At 39.2% G+C, this 14,910-nt stretch overlaps 1 protein-coding gene across 1 annotated transcript in view; it reads left to right on the top strand.

Moving 5' to 3' along the window:
- The window catches only part of NCOA2 (nuclear receptor coactivator 2), a 74,723-nt gene that overhangs the window by 43,565 nt on the left and 16,248 nt on the right, over positions 1 to 14,910 (top strand). The window contains exons 10-15 of the mRNA XM_086466062.1: positions 2,343 to 2,553; positions 5,586 to 5,795; positions 7,840 to 8,055; positions 8,675 to 8,804; positions 11,783 to 11,948; positions 13,934 to 14,212. Coding sequence (XP_086322188.1) covers positions 2,343 to 2,553; positions 5,586 to 5,795; positions 7,840 to 8,055; positions 8,675 to 8,804; positions 11,783 to 11,948; positions 13,934 to 14,212 — 1,212 coding nt within the window. The remainder of the gene's footprint in view (positions 1 to 2,342; positions 2,554 to 5,585; positions 5,796 to 7,839; positions 8,056 to 8,674; positions 8,805 to 11,782; positions 11,949 to 13,933; positions 14,213 to 14,910) is intronic.

Raw genomic sequence — 14,910 nt, 5'->3', positions numbered from 1 at the left:
ACACTTGAAACGTCTGCAGATCCTAGAGGACAGAATTCAAATTCGGCTGCAACCAGGAGATAATGGAGGAAAAAATCTTAGGAGAATAGGATGAACAAATTCTGTTTATTATAATTAGTCACAAATAATGTCACAGCTTTTTAGAAGAAAAGGAGAGACAACTGGCTAGATAGGACTTTTTCAGAGCTTTGTCAGGGATCATAGTGAGCACAAAATGAGTGGCAGTCAGTAATGTCATGTAATAAAAAAAAATCCCAGGCTTTTCTGGAATATGCCATCAGTGTGTACTATATGTAGAGTAAATTTTCTGCTTTGCTTAGCAGTTGTAAGGCTTCATCTTATGTCCAGTTCTGGACACACACTCCAGCGAAAGTGGGCATCAACTGAAGACAGTTCACAGGAGCAACAAGAGTAATGAAAGGTCTAGAAAACAGGTCATATGCTGAAGAAAATCCAACAAGTTGAGAAATGGTTAGAAAAAGAAAGGGGAACACAATTTGTTCTCCAGATTCAAAATACAACAGGAAGGAAGGGCCTAAATTTCAGTGAGGGAGATTTTGCATTGGCACTGAGGACGAAAACTTGAACAGTAAGGATGGCAGAGTGCTGAAATCAGTTCCCCAGGGAAGCTGTGGATCTTCTGTCACTGGATGTCTTTAACAAGAGACTATATGAACTTCTGTAGGGAATGACATTCACTGATTTTGCCTTGAGGCTTTAAACTTCTTCCAGTCCTCTGATTGTGTGCTTTCCTACCATTTTGCCAATAACACCAGCCTCCAGATCACCCACATGCTGCCTTTTAATGGAGTAAATTTTTTCCTCTTGCACCATATATTCCGATCTGTAAGACTAGGAGGTGATGTGGAAGGAGTAGAAAGTAATGCTGTGTTTATCTGCAGTCAGTCATCCAAAAAAGGTACGTAGAGATGTAACCTTGAGGCATCTTAGCTACCTTTGAATAAAATAGCTGGGCTTCTCAGGAGCAGGTTAGCTGTGACAGCAGGAGTTTCAGTGCTTCCTAGCTAGGCTGTAGGTAGTTTAAAGCCATCTCAAATATTTCTACATTATCCTTTGATCTGCAGCTTAAGCTTGTGCTCAGTAAGTAGCAAGTTCATGGTGTGGCGGTAGGACAAAAAAAAAAAAAAAAAACCAACAAAAAAAAACGAACAGGAAGAATTGTATTTCAGTTGTGTGCATGTTTGTGGTGCTGTTTTTCAGTTCCCCATCCTTCACGGCTGGCTGCTTACTAACTCTGCCCCTCTTCCGTCATTGCGCATTTCCTAATGCAGGCGCTGATTTTGAGTGGATTTTTGTTACAAATGCTGTCATGAAATGTTTCCTGTGCAACTTGGTGGTAACTGAGACTGGAGTGCCTGTTGTAATTATTACCCAAAAGAGTTTTACCTTATTTAAAGATTTAGGATTAGAGAATATAGTTGTAATTTCCAAATTTCAGTCAGAGAAAGCTTTTCATTCTGAGGGTTTGTAGACAGAGAAGATGACTCAAAAAAATACTGCTGAAAATCAACATTTTTAAGAAAAACATGCAGGTCAGTATTTATGTTAGTATAGGATGAACTTTTTTTTCATCTTTATTTCATTATAAGTTTCTACTGAATTGAATGTAACTACATTTCTCTTCTTTTTTTTTTTTTTTTTCCTTACCATAGAGAAGATATTTTCAGTGATTTGGGAAGTTGTGAGCAAAATAAATTCTTAAATCTAGTAACTACTTGATGGGTTTTAATTTATAGAACTTCATTGAAATGTATATTTCTTGCCAGGTAACTTACGTAGAGTTATTCAGTGTTAAGGTTTTGAATGTAACAAAGAAAACGCGTGTGGGGAATTGTTTTAGCCATGAAGCAGCTTTTCCATTGTATGCTTTCAATCAAGTCATAAAGAGACTGAAAATATGACTGTGCTGAAAGGAATATTGGTTATACCTACATAAACCCCCGTCTTCAACACTGTTGGATCGCTTCTGCTGACAAATTATCCCTGCTTTCTGCACTGATCACAGAGTGCACAGGGAGAATCTCCTCTTTGCTCAAGGTGCACGGATCATGTGGATTCGTACGTCCCAATGCCAGGGTTTTGAAGGGGTGCCAGTGGCACACTGGGCTCCCCAAATGCAAAGCAGACGAGCCCTGGGAAGCGTGCACAGTCCCCTTTTGACAACTTTGTCAGCTTCCTCCACATTGGGGTTCTTGCAGGAAGCATCCGAAGCCGGTGAGGATGTAATGGCTGCGGGCTGCCTGGCTCAGTGTGAGCAGGATGCCAATAGCAGGTGAGCAGCGACGTGTACTGTGGGTTTGTGTTTTGTTTTTTTATTGCAGCCAGGCAGTGAATTGGATAACTTGGAGGAGATTCTGGATGACCTGCAGAACAGCCAGTTACCACAGCTTTTCCCAGATAGCCGTCCAGGCGTGCCAGCGGGCTCAGTCGACAAGCAAGCCATTATCAATGACCTCATGCAGCTCACCAGTGACAGCAGCCCTGGCGCGGCTGTGGCCACCCAGAAACCAGCAATGAGGATTTCACAGAGCAGTGAGTCCGCCTTCTGCGCGTGTGTAGGCCAAGCTTGCGAACCGGACCCCCAAAGCAGTGATGCCCCGGGGTCGGCCAGGGAGGAACCAGGCAGCTCCTCGTCCTGGTCTGGTCTTGCGTGATGACCTAGCGCCATCTGCGGTCGTCCCGCACGGAGGAGGCGGTTATGTCGAATTCACACCGCATGCCCTGGAAGTCTGTACCCTCCGAGGAGCTGTGAGGGGGACTCTCCAAATAAGAAAAACGTATTGGCGATGCTGCTGTTGTGAGGGCTTTGGGATGGAGAGCGTGTGCGTTTTGTGGTCACGCAGATCTCTCCTTTCCAGCAGCACTTTCAGTAACAGGGATGAGACACGCTTTTCTAGGCATGAAGGAGACCCGTCTTCTAAACCCACAAGATTAATAGAAAGATGTATGATTAAGAGGAATGCCCAAGTTTAATTTGAAATTGTGGCTTTTAATTGAGTCACTTCCAGCTGTCAGTGTTCCTTAACTTTATTAATTAACTTACAAATCAGCATTGAAATGTTGGTCTGCCATCATAGTATAATGGAAAGGGAACAAGACAGGAGTTGTATCAGCTATGAACGTTGAAGAAAATGCCATAAAAAGCCACTGCTTCATTTTTTTTCTCCTGTTGGCTAGGATGGCAGCATCTGTTTACTTCCTTAAATGCACATTGGCAGGTTTTTTATAAAACATAGGGCTTAGATAATATTTTAAGCCATTCTGATGATATTAAAATAACCTCATGCTGCTTTCAAATGAATTCAAGTTATTACTTAGAAATGTTTAAATAAATATTAATATTACTATCTGTTAATATTACTATTAATAATAAATATTAATGTTTTAATTCATATTAAAAGCACTGTAGATCCTTAAATTATCATTCGTTATCCATGTTGCTCAGAGAAGGATGCTTGGATTTAATGTATCTGGTTTTGTAAGTATGGAGGGTACTAAAAGCAGCAGCACATAAGTAGAAGGAAATCTCTGTGCATCTGAAATCTTTAGAATCATCTTTCTGAAGCAAGATCTGCTGGTTCCTTCCACTGTAGCCTTTTGACTTTCTAGAGTTAACCTGGCTTTAAATCTGCTTTCAAAGCTACTGGCAGTACAGTAACAGTATGATTGTAAATGAGATCATCTTGGTGGTTGTCAGCAGTTCTGTAAAAGCAGCATCCCGTTTCCCATGTACATTAACACACTAAATACAATTCCAAAAAAGGTTTGGGGGGGTTAATTTTTTTTTTTTTTTTTCTGGAGAAATAACCATCTTTCGTTTTACAGGTCTTATATGAAAATACTTAAAATATTTTTATCTGTTTAAAAGAAAAAAAAAAAAGACTTGAAAGCTTCTAGATTTACCAAATTGCTAGAGTTTGTTGGGGGGGGACAGGCAGCCTCCTTCAGTCCCATCCTGACCAAGAGTAGAATATATGAGCTGAGCACCGTCACTTCTCATCAACTGTGGTGTTACTCTGTGCTGCATTTCCATCTTTCCTTTTTACAGGATCAGTGGGTGCTGGCAAAGCAACCCATATAAAAACTTACTCATCTATGCAATTTTTCAAACTTCTGGGAAAAACTCTTCTGAAACTGTCACTGAAGTTTAGTTTTGGTTCAATCCTTAGACTTTATAATGCCCCTAAGCTTGGGAAGGTCATTTTTGTCTCATAAGTTTTGTTTGCTAGTTTGAACAGACAGTCAAGACAAAATTTTGATCTCATGGTTAGGAATTAGGTTAGGAATTAGGTGGATGTGATGTGATGTTATGTACTTCCTATGCACACATACAAGAAAATACACCTGGCAGAGAACTTATGTTAAAAACAGTAAATAAATACAATGAGTTCCTGTAGTCTGGTTTTATAAAATAAGAAGAAAAGTCAGAGACCTTTTTAATCAGATGTTTCTGTACTTTTTAACAAGTTTAAGAAACCTCATCTAAGTTCTCAAATTCAAAAGTATCACTACTTTGATCTAAAATAAGGAAGAAGTTCTTTAACTTCTTTGTAACGTGGTGAATGTAAAAATGCAGAAGTCACTTTAAGGATGCCGTTATATGACAGACTCACCTAGGGGAAGCCATCAGGGAGTATTACAAATAATAACTTTACAAAAATGGTTAATTGTACGTATTTTGTTGGTATGGTTGGAAATGGAATCACAGGCACAAGATCAGTGTCTGATTCATGTTTGAGGACTAGTTGGTGCATAGGGGATGCTTTCATGCATTGGAACATTGCCCAAAGACCAGCTGAGCCACATGCTTGCCAGCCATGACCTGAAGCCAACTTTTCTGAGACAGTCTGCAGCTGTCTTTGCAGAGGCTGATGTTAAGAGCAAAAAACAAGAAACACCTTAACAGAAGAAAATAGTTATATAAAGGTGACAGTAACCATCAGGCATGGTTCTGTTTACCAGAATATTATGGTGGCACAGCTCTAACTTTGGACCTCTTATTTGTTGTTGCTGAATCGTGAAAGTATTTATTTTTATTATTATAAAGTGGAAAAAAAGGTTAAGGGGGAGCTGTAGAAATGGAGCTACAGGATCTGATGTAGATTCAATCTGTCTTTAATTTTGGTAACTTCTTCAGGGGCACAGTTTATGCTGGAAAACTTTCAAAATGAAGATAATTCCTAACAGTCTTCTTCAGGATGACATCTGCATGCAATTGCAGTCCTACTAGGTATAAGATTAATTGGCAGTAGTGTGCACATCACATAGTGGTATATTTTGCTGTAGTGGCTCTTCTGTCAGTTAAAATGCATCATTTAAAGTTTTAAAAATATGTCATATCTGGTTTAGTGTTAGAATGTTCCATTTTGAAATTTACATAGGAATGTCAAGAAGGGATATTACTCAGACAGATAATGGAGTGGGTAAATTATGCAGCATTGAACAGCTCAGCCCAAGATTTTAAAGTGTGTTTGGGTTTTGTTGGTTTTTTGGGGTTTTTTATGAAAAAAAAGTTAAGTTTCCATTCTTGTAACTTTGCTTTTTTCTTTGCTCCTCCTGTCTAGCTTTTAATAACCCACGAGCAGGGCAACTGGGCAGGTTATTACCAAACCAGAATTTACCACTTGACATCACACTGCAGAACCCATCAGGTGCAGGAACTTTCCCACCCATAAGGACGAGTAGTCCCTATTCAGTGATTCCTCAGCCGGGACTGATGGGCAGGAATGAAGGGATGATAGGAAGTCAAGGAAATTTAGGCAGCAGTAGCACAGGTAAGATGACCTCCCCTTTTTTTTTAATACACTTGAGTAATGGACTATAGCATGTATAACTTAATGTTGGCGTTGTTATAAGTACAGGTTATTATAAGTGCTTTCCAAAAAAGTCAGGAAAAAAAATCATGTTTCATGGGCTGTTATATATTGGCATCTTTATTTTGAACTTCTGTTTCTGCATATTTTTAACCCTGTACTTTATGCACTGCTTTTCACTTGCCTGAAAACTTTTAGATGAACAGAATGTATTGGCAGTTAGTCTGTTCACATCAGTGTTCCAAATTCAGCTGAGAGTTAGCTAGTTAAAACTGTAATCTTTCTGCCTCAAAAAAGCAAATAAATGAACCGCTTCTCTGTAGAGATACTTCTTTCAAAACAAAATTGTGGGCAATACTGTTGCCCTTATGATGAGTATCTCTACAGACCTTGGTTTTGCCCTCGGTTATCCATTATTTATTAGCCTTAATTCTAATTTTAAATTAAAGAAATACTAGTGTTTTCATTGTTTTCTGAAGCAAAAACTTTTTGGGAACCATCAGATCTTGCGGTGGTATTACCTCTTCTCGTGGTTTATGCCTGATCTGTGGTGCATTGATTTCTTCATGTTGCCATAATGCTATACAAAGATATCATAGGGGGTTGCAGAAGAAAAGTCTGGCCACTTGACTTAGTTCAGCCAGCACATAGTCTGAGACTAGCCAAGTGTGCAACAACCACTGAGAACACTGTGTAAATAAAAGGGTATTGTAAGTCCTTTCAGCTGGCTATTCGCTGTCAAAATTTTATATTTAGTTTGCATCAGTATTAAAAAGGACATGCTGCCAGACACTGAAATATCCTATTTAAGCAGTTTAGAGGTCAACCCATAGTCTTTCAAGTGTCCTATTACTTTCATGTTCTGTATACATATTGGAGGATGTTATTCATCTTATGTATACAAGTTAGAGAGTATTATCTGTGTTCCTGCCATTTGCTCTAGCACGCCACATATTTCAGCTGATAGAATATGTACACAAATAGAAGGAACCTGAGGATGTAACACTGAAGCAAGTTTTGTACAGCAGCTGAAACAATGACCCTCTTCAGAGGGATTTTCTCCTTGGTTGTATATCACCAAATAATTGAACTGACGAGTAGTAATAATTATTTTAGTATTTGTTTAAGGATGTTGCAAAATGCAACTGGAAAGACCATTAGTCCAATCTGAAATCACTGTTTTAACTGCTGCCTTGACTGTATAAAATTGCAATGTAGAAATAACTATGAATGCACGTCTTTGGGTTTGAGGGGGTTTTGTGTTGGGTTTTGGTTGGGTTTTTTTGGCTGCTGTCAGCATGTAGTACTCTATATATTCTATATATATTCTATATATATTCCAAGTGTAAATAAACTGTATCAGTTGTTTACAGTAGATGTAGGAGGACTTCCCCTCAAAATAACGGTAATGAACTTCAGCATCTATCGGAAAGTTCCTGTGAGTAATTTCCCTGCACTGTATATTGGTTCAACATGATCTGGGTGAGCCTTGAAGCTAAGAAGGCTCTAGGTTCCAAATGAAAGGACTCACCAAAAGAGATTTGCAGAACACGAATTTAAATTCAATCCTTCTAATTTGTAAGCGTGTGTAGCAATAAGATGTTGTTACTCAAGTCTTTATTCTCACCAAGCACTTCAAAAGTAAAGCACTGACACACACATCAGCAAACGTGATTCATTTCCTGAGGAAGGAAGCTAGGGCTATCCACACACCCTCAGCACCTGTTGCAGACTACATGTGGGAACACTTGCTCTGAACGGCGTTTCGGAAATGATAAAAGGATCTTCCTCTTGTAAAGTGTATAATAATCTACAGTCCCTTGACTAAGCAGCATAAGACATCATTCTGTAGCTTTGCACATCTGGACAGGCAGTTGTGGCATAATGTGCTTTGAGTGAAACCACTGTGTTTTCGTAGCTAAAAAGGTAGCTCGTCAGGCAGTAGTAATGCTAAAGCTATTCTGGATCATGTGCAGGCACCTGAGTGTGTTTGGCTTTTGTGCAGGAATGATTGGTGGCAATGCACCTCGGCCTGCCATGACATCTGGAGATTGGGGAAGCCAGGCTCCTGCTGTGAGGGTGACCTGCGCGCCCACAGCCAGCTCCATGAACAGGCCAGTGCAAGCAGGCATGATCCGCAACCCCACGGCCAGCATCCCCTTGAGACCCAGCAGCCAGCCTGGCCCAAGGCAGATGCTGCCATCTCAGGTCATGAATATGGGTAAGTCACAGTGTGCAGGGAGTTGCGCCTTTTGTCAAAAATGAAGCAGGAAAAAAAGACAAAATGGGGGGAAAAAAAAAAAAGACTTCAGTTGTGGATTTCATGGGAACCGTATTCCACAGTGAAGGTTTCCTGTGGAAGTGGCAAGAATGGTGTGCAAAACGCTAACTTTTAACGCATGTATTGATATGAACAAATACTTCTGCTCTTTAGTGGTGTGGCCAAAGAACAAGGATATGAAGTTGCCCTTGTTATTAAAGACTGTGGGTTTTTTTAACAGGAAATGCTGTGAACATTATCACTGTTGTTGGTCACTTTTAAACAAGTACATTATGATACTGACTCTATATACTGGCTTTTTATGCTTATCTGACTAATTTTTGCATCTGTGGTGTCATATCTGCTATTTTGTGGCTTTGAACCACTTTCAGAGTTCTCATGTTCTCAAATTTTAAAAGCAACTGCTAATAAAAAAAAAATCACGAGCTTTGCAGTGTAATGTTACTGAAGTCTTAATGTTTTTGTGTGCTTTTACTGTAACATAGATAATTCAATGGAAAGAATTAACATGAAAGTAGATTCTTTTCACAAAAGTATGTGGTTATTTTTCCTTGCTTAGGGCCATCTGAATTGGAGATGAACATAGGAGCACCTCAGTATAGCCAACAACAGGCGCCTCCAAATCAGACTGCACCATGGCCAGACAGCATCTTGCCTATAGATCAGGCAACTTTTGGTAATCAGAACAGGTGAGTCTTAGTGTCACATGGAGAGATTTTACAGGCCTGTATTTTATAGACCTTATGGAAACAAAGTTCTACATAAAATATTCACCAAATGTACTTCAATTTAATGCTTGTAGTATTTTATGCTCATGAAGTGTATACATGTTTCAGTAATCCTTATAAATGCTCTCTTTGCATTTAATGTGTTGGAAGAATTGGAAGTTCTGTATCATAGTGAATGCTGACAGTGCTTTGGGTAGTTGCACCATTTTCGCCTCTCAAACATTAATGTGGGCATGATTCTGTCTGATTTTGCTGTTCTTATTGTTAACAATTATACTTAACACTACGTGTGGAAAAATGCCAGAGCCTTTGTAATTATAACATAGGTGTCTTCCTGCAGCAGGGTAGCATTTTAAGTAGTGCAGGACATGGTTAACTTATGTTTTCTTCGGGGTTTTTTAATTGACCTAAATTCTGTAAAAGGCGAGGAAGGAAAGATGAAGTGGAAGGGAGGCTGCCTCTTCTCTGAAGTTAGCTCCTTCTCAGGTAACAAGAACTACACTTTGATCACAGCTTGTGATCAACTTGTTTGTAATGTATTAATTTTGTTCATTATTAAGACTTTTAAATAATGCCAAAGCTATGGAAAGCGGTTTACACTTCTTAAAAAAGAGCCATGTCTTCTCCAAAAAGTTTGCAGCGTACATTAAAGAAAATATATGTATATATATATGGGCTATGTCTGTGATACAAAATGGACAAGTAAGTGCAAAATCTTGAAATATTTTGGATTGCATAAGTTGGGATATTTTTTCAGCAGTAAATAGGGGGAGCACTGGTGAAAAAAAAATGAAGATGAAAAGGTTTATCTTCTGACAACATTCTCTTAATTTTCATTATGAAAGGATGTCTGAAAATATTATCTGTAAATTTCAGCGTGGCATTTCTCTGTTCCTTTTCATGCTTTTCAAGATGTTTCTTGGTGCTAATTCTCCCCCAGTTAGGGTGCCCATATGCCAAAAAGCACTGTTTGCATAACTTAATTGTTCCCTTTAAAAGATGACACTGTAAAATAAAGTACAGGGCCATGTTTGGTCAGCAAGCCAGGCACATAATTCTTCCACTTTGTTACCTTTGCCTTTCTCATAATTTCCTTGTAGCTGAAGGTGGTGAAAAAAATTCCCATTGCATTGCATCTGAAAGTAACCAAATTTTTGTCATTTACACCCAAACAGATAGTATTAATTGCTTGGTGCTGCCATTTCTTATTTAATTAATCCCTGGGATTTGTATTTTTATAATCTGATGATCGTCATGAGTATTAAATTTGATAAAAGTTAAATCATGAGTAAAAATAATTATTTTGGAGAAAAATGAAACATTATTCTTGTGGTATATAAAAGAAACAGGGAAAAAACTAATTGTCACTGTTTAACATACAGAATTTGACAAATGTTTTAAGCTTTTTCTTATCACATGTATTCATGTCCATTTACAATTTGAGGGAGGTTTCTTGCCTAGCTGCATTGATTATTTTTCCAGATCATAGAGTCATCTTTAAAGTTTGCAAGCAATTTGATTCAAAGGATTTTTTTTCTTTTTGCTCTTCCCTTTTACTGATTTATGATTCCATCTGTAAGAGTGATAGAAAATTCTCTTTATATGAGATTTGTTAATACTTTGCAATGTTTTAAAGGTTTGTCATGTATATCCTTATTTTTACTTTTTACAGTCCAGGATCTAATAGAAAAGAGTACGTTTTTCTTAGTTTTCCTGCCTGCCATCCTTTGGTTTTTTAGATGTATAGCCTGACGATGCAGCTCTTTCCTTCTGCTTAGCTTTGACATAGAGATTAGACTCCCATGGCAACCATATATCTCATTATGGAAACTAAATACACAAACATGTTTCTTTGTTTTTCCAAACAGACATGTAAAGAGGGTTCGCATATAGTGCTGTTTCCTCTCTCCATGTGTGACAGCTTTTGTTGTCTGAGTAATTATCTGGGATGAGATTCTGCCATGATGTGCATATAGTAGCTGCCCTTGCTTGCAGAACACTTTGCTCTTTGTATTTTCTATTGTAGCCTTGTAATATTGTGCGTGAAGCAGGGCTCGTGGGTGAACTGCAAAACAGAAACATGTCATTGGGCTGCAGATAAGGTGTTATTTCAGATTTAGTTTGTTCCTCAGTAAGTTTTGTCCTTTGGGTTTGGAATAAACCTTTATTCTGCCTTTGTAACAGTGAGTGTGCTTTGCATACAAATTCAGCGATGAGGTAAGCAGGATTTATAGAGCCAGCACGCTCTGCCTGACAGTATCCAAATTCTTGCTGACACCATTCTGAGGCACGTAACCAAGTGAATAAACTGGTACCCGAGTGTGCAGTTCCATAAGATGGGTTGAGCTGATGCAGCGTTTTGCTGCAAACAAGGGGAATGTCCTTTTCTCCCTGCTCCCTCATGCTTCTGGCCAGCTCTTCCAGATGTTCGATTTGTGCGAGCTCAGACAGTCCTCAGAGCCCTCTGCGACCACTTCGGCTTGCTTAGTGTGACAGAAAACCAACTAAGAGGAGTGCCTGTGGAATTCAATTCTTTTTCTACTTGCGATAGTACGCTTAATCTAACGTCTAAATTCAAAGTTACAATTAGTTACAAAAAAATCATTTAGTCTTCTGTGTTCAGTGACTATATTCTGTACTGTCTCCTGTGCTCCTCTGTTGACCCTGTAATATGAAATCAGCACTCAGGTGTCCCTTCGGCGTGCTTGCTTCCTTGTCGGATACACCGTGCTTGTAGGGTCTTGACAGGCATTAATCACACTATTTAGTTATTTCTTGTTGTAACATAACCTTCATCCAGAATAGTTTTCTAAACAAAATTGGCAGTGATTAAAATATTTTTTGTCTCCACTTGTTAGTTCAATTTGAGTACTAATCCTCTGATATTATTTCTTGTTTTTCAGCAGCTGTTTACCAACGCTGTGTTCATGTTTTGACAGGCAACCGTTTGGCAGCTCACCAGATGATCTCTTGTGTAATCATCCTTCATCAGAGTCACCAAGTGATGAGGGTGCTCTCCTGGATCAGCTTTACATGGCATTAAGGAATTTTGATGGTTTAGAAGAAATCGACAGGGCTCTAGGAATACCAGAACTAGTTAGCCAGGTATACTGGACATTACACTGCGTGTTTTAAGTATTGCTTTGAATGGATATGTGTCAAGGTGGAGGTAAAAATGTGTGTTGAAAAAGCGGATTATAAAACACTTCTTGCAAGCTAGGATGGTGTTACGTGTTTTAGTGGGAGTCCATCTAACAGCTCAGGGGCACCTGAAAAGCTTTCTTCGGCCCCAGTCTCAGTCTTCCTTCCTTTAGTCTTCCTTCCTCTCCCCTGCCACGCTCGGCTAGCTCTCCTGCATCTGGCCTGTGCTGAGCCACTTCACTTTATGCAACTAACCTGGCCCAAAGCAAAAAATTAACAGGCTTCTGCTTATCTGGTGCTCAGAGGAACAACTCTGTGTGGGAGAAAGGTAGGATCACAGCCGGCAACAGAGCACAGGAAAGAAGAAAAAAGAATATGAAGACCTAAGAGCAGAGGAGCAGGATCAAGTCCTTTGTATAATGGGGGCAACAAGCTTTTGCATGAGGAAACCTGTAATGTGTAGTTTCACCCGTAGTTTTTCCCTTATTTGATTAATGTGTGTTAAGGGATGAGTTTCACCTGAAGCAGCTGAATTCACTCCAAGCACATAAAACTGTAATTTTCTAAAAAAAAATTACAAACACACTTCCTAAACTTTGCAGCATGAATTTGTTCTATTCTTTTTTCATCCATTTTTTTTTCCGCAGTTACTTTTTATTAGCTTCCAGTTGGTTCTTGTCCATTTCAGTCTTATATGATAACAAAAAGTGTGTTTAAAAAAAAAAAAATAAAAAATTGGGGGTGAAATGTTAGCACTTGATGTTTCTGGCATCAAAATTGTCTTTCCAAAACCAGCTGTACGTGTCTCTAGAATGATTTAATACTCTCAGACAAGCCTAGAACACCTATTTCATTTCCCAGCACTCATCAACATCCTGAGTGTAACTTCTGAACTAGCTCTGCATTTTAGATGTGAAATAGGACCAATGAAATCCTACTTTGGACATGAGAAAACTATCTCCAAGCCTGTTTGGTACTGCACAGAACTCAGTGAGGTGTTAAGCTGGACGTATACTTTATTAGTGAACTTGAGTTTTGCAGTGTGAAACTTGCATGTGATATGACATAGCTTTTGGAATACCACCACCAAAGAAATATGAGTAATGTTTTATTCCAAACTAAGTGGTAAATATCTTTCTATTCAATTAATATCTCAGTGGAAACAGTTAAAGAATTTTGCAGGTAAGAAGACTGTTGCATTTTAGAACATGTTTTAAAATATCCTTCAAACATTTTATAGGAGCTTAAAGTCTTTTCTTTCATGAAGGCACTGAAATTTATATTAAGTTGATTTCCAAGGTCAGTGTGGAATAAGCTATAAAATTATTCTGGCTGGAGCAAATATTGGGGGAGTATCTAGAATGGAGGTTAGAATTGTGTTAGCTTTTTTATGCTAATGGATAATCAAGTTTGTGTGAGAGTGCCCTGAAAGAATTAGGCACTCTGTTCACATTAGCTTTTGTAATAGTTTCAGGCGTCTTTATTTGAAGTCATTACTTTGTTTAAAGATGCTGATAAAAATCTACTTTCTTATCCTTACTCATTTGTAACATCTTTGAATTTATCTCAGATTCAGTGGCAAAAATATGCCAGTACCACTTCATCTGTGGATTTTCATATAGCATTTGTCATTGCAGATTTTTATTCATTAGCAGAATGATACAATAGCTACATTAAGAACATGACAAAGATTGTGGGTCTTTGTTTGGGGGAAAAAAAAAAAAAAAGAAAATGAGAGGAGGAATTTGTCTCCATGAATGTTTTGTCACTCAAAAATATCAGTCCTATTTAAGTTTTATATTTAGGTAAAGAAAACTTACATAATCTTCTGTTTAAAAACATTCACATCCTAGAAGTCTGGTTTTGCAGGGCAGCTGTATTTAGTCTTGTATAATCCTGTGAAAATCCACGTCCCGCCAACTGTGCCTGTTGTTCACATATTTCTGCAGAGCCAAGCTGTCGACCCAGAGACCTTCCCCAGCCAGGAGTCGAGTATCCTGATGGAGCAGAAGGCTCCGGTGTTCTCCCAGCAGTACGCAGCGCAAGCTCAGATGGCGCAGGGCAGCTATGCGCCCATGCAGGACCCCAGCTTCCACCCCATGGGGCAGCGCCCGGGCTACACAGCCCTGCGCATGCAGCCTCGGCCCAGCCTCCGGCCCGCCGGCATCGTGCAGAACCAGCCAAACCAGCTGCGGCTCCAGCTGCAGCACCGGCTCCAGGCACAGCAGGTACATCCCCTTCCCTGCCCGCTGCCACACTGGCACCTCGCCTCAGTGCCATGCACTGTCAGGTTGCCCCAAACGGACCAGGTCTTAACTGTGTACCCTGTTTTGTTATAGCCTAATTCCACTTATAAACTAAAAACCCTAGCCATAATGAGTTTTGCTGAGGCATTACCTTGTGTGTTCTTCTTTTTTCATCATTTTTGTACCTTTCCATTATTCTTTCTATAATACTGTGCAAGAACGTGCCTAGTATTTAAGCCTAGGTCTTGCTTTTTTGAACAAGGCTACACTGGTGCTTTTTGTTTTACAGGTCTTTTTCTGTTTGTTGTATCTTGACTCTTCCAGTAATCTGAGTGCTTTTTTTATTGTTGCCTGTTACCTACATCTTTTCCTTTTCATGGCCTTGGTCTGCTTTTAAGGATCATTTTAAGTTGTTGGGTTTTGGTTTATTTTTAAATATATAGGTTTGTCGTACTAGAAGTAAGATCTTAATGCTTTTCTAGTGGAGGAGGAAAGATCATTCCTGCCTTCAAACATCAGGATAAGGTCTAGGACTCAGGTTGAGTAAACCTCAACAGTCTAGTCCCAAACTCAGAAAGGGTAGGAACTGTAAAGGCAGCACAGTTGGTAAAGAGCTTAGTGTCTGTGTTGTTTGTGTGGTGTATTGTCTCCTTAAGAAACAGGATTCTGTGAATGATAAT

This window comes from Leptosomus discolor, chromosome 5, assembly GCF_034619465.1.
Source record: "Leptosomus discolor isolate bLepDis1 chromosome 5, bLepDis1.hap2, whole genome shotgun sequence".
Taxonomy (NCBI): domain Eukaryota; kingdom Metazoa; phylum Chordata; class Aves; order Leptosomiformes; family Leptosomidae; genus Leptosomus; species Leptosomus discolor.
The sequence above is the reverse complement of the archived record's forward strand: the minus strand, read 5'-3'. Positions and strand labels throughout refer to the sequence as shown.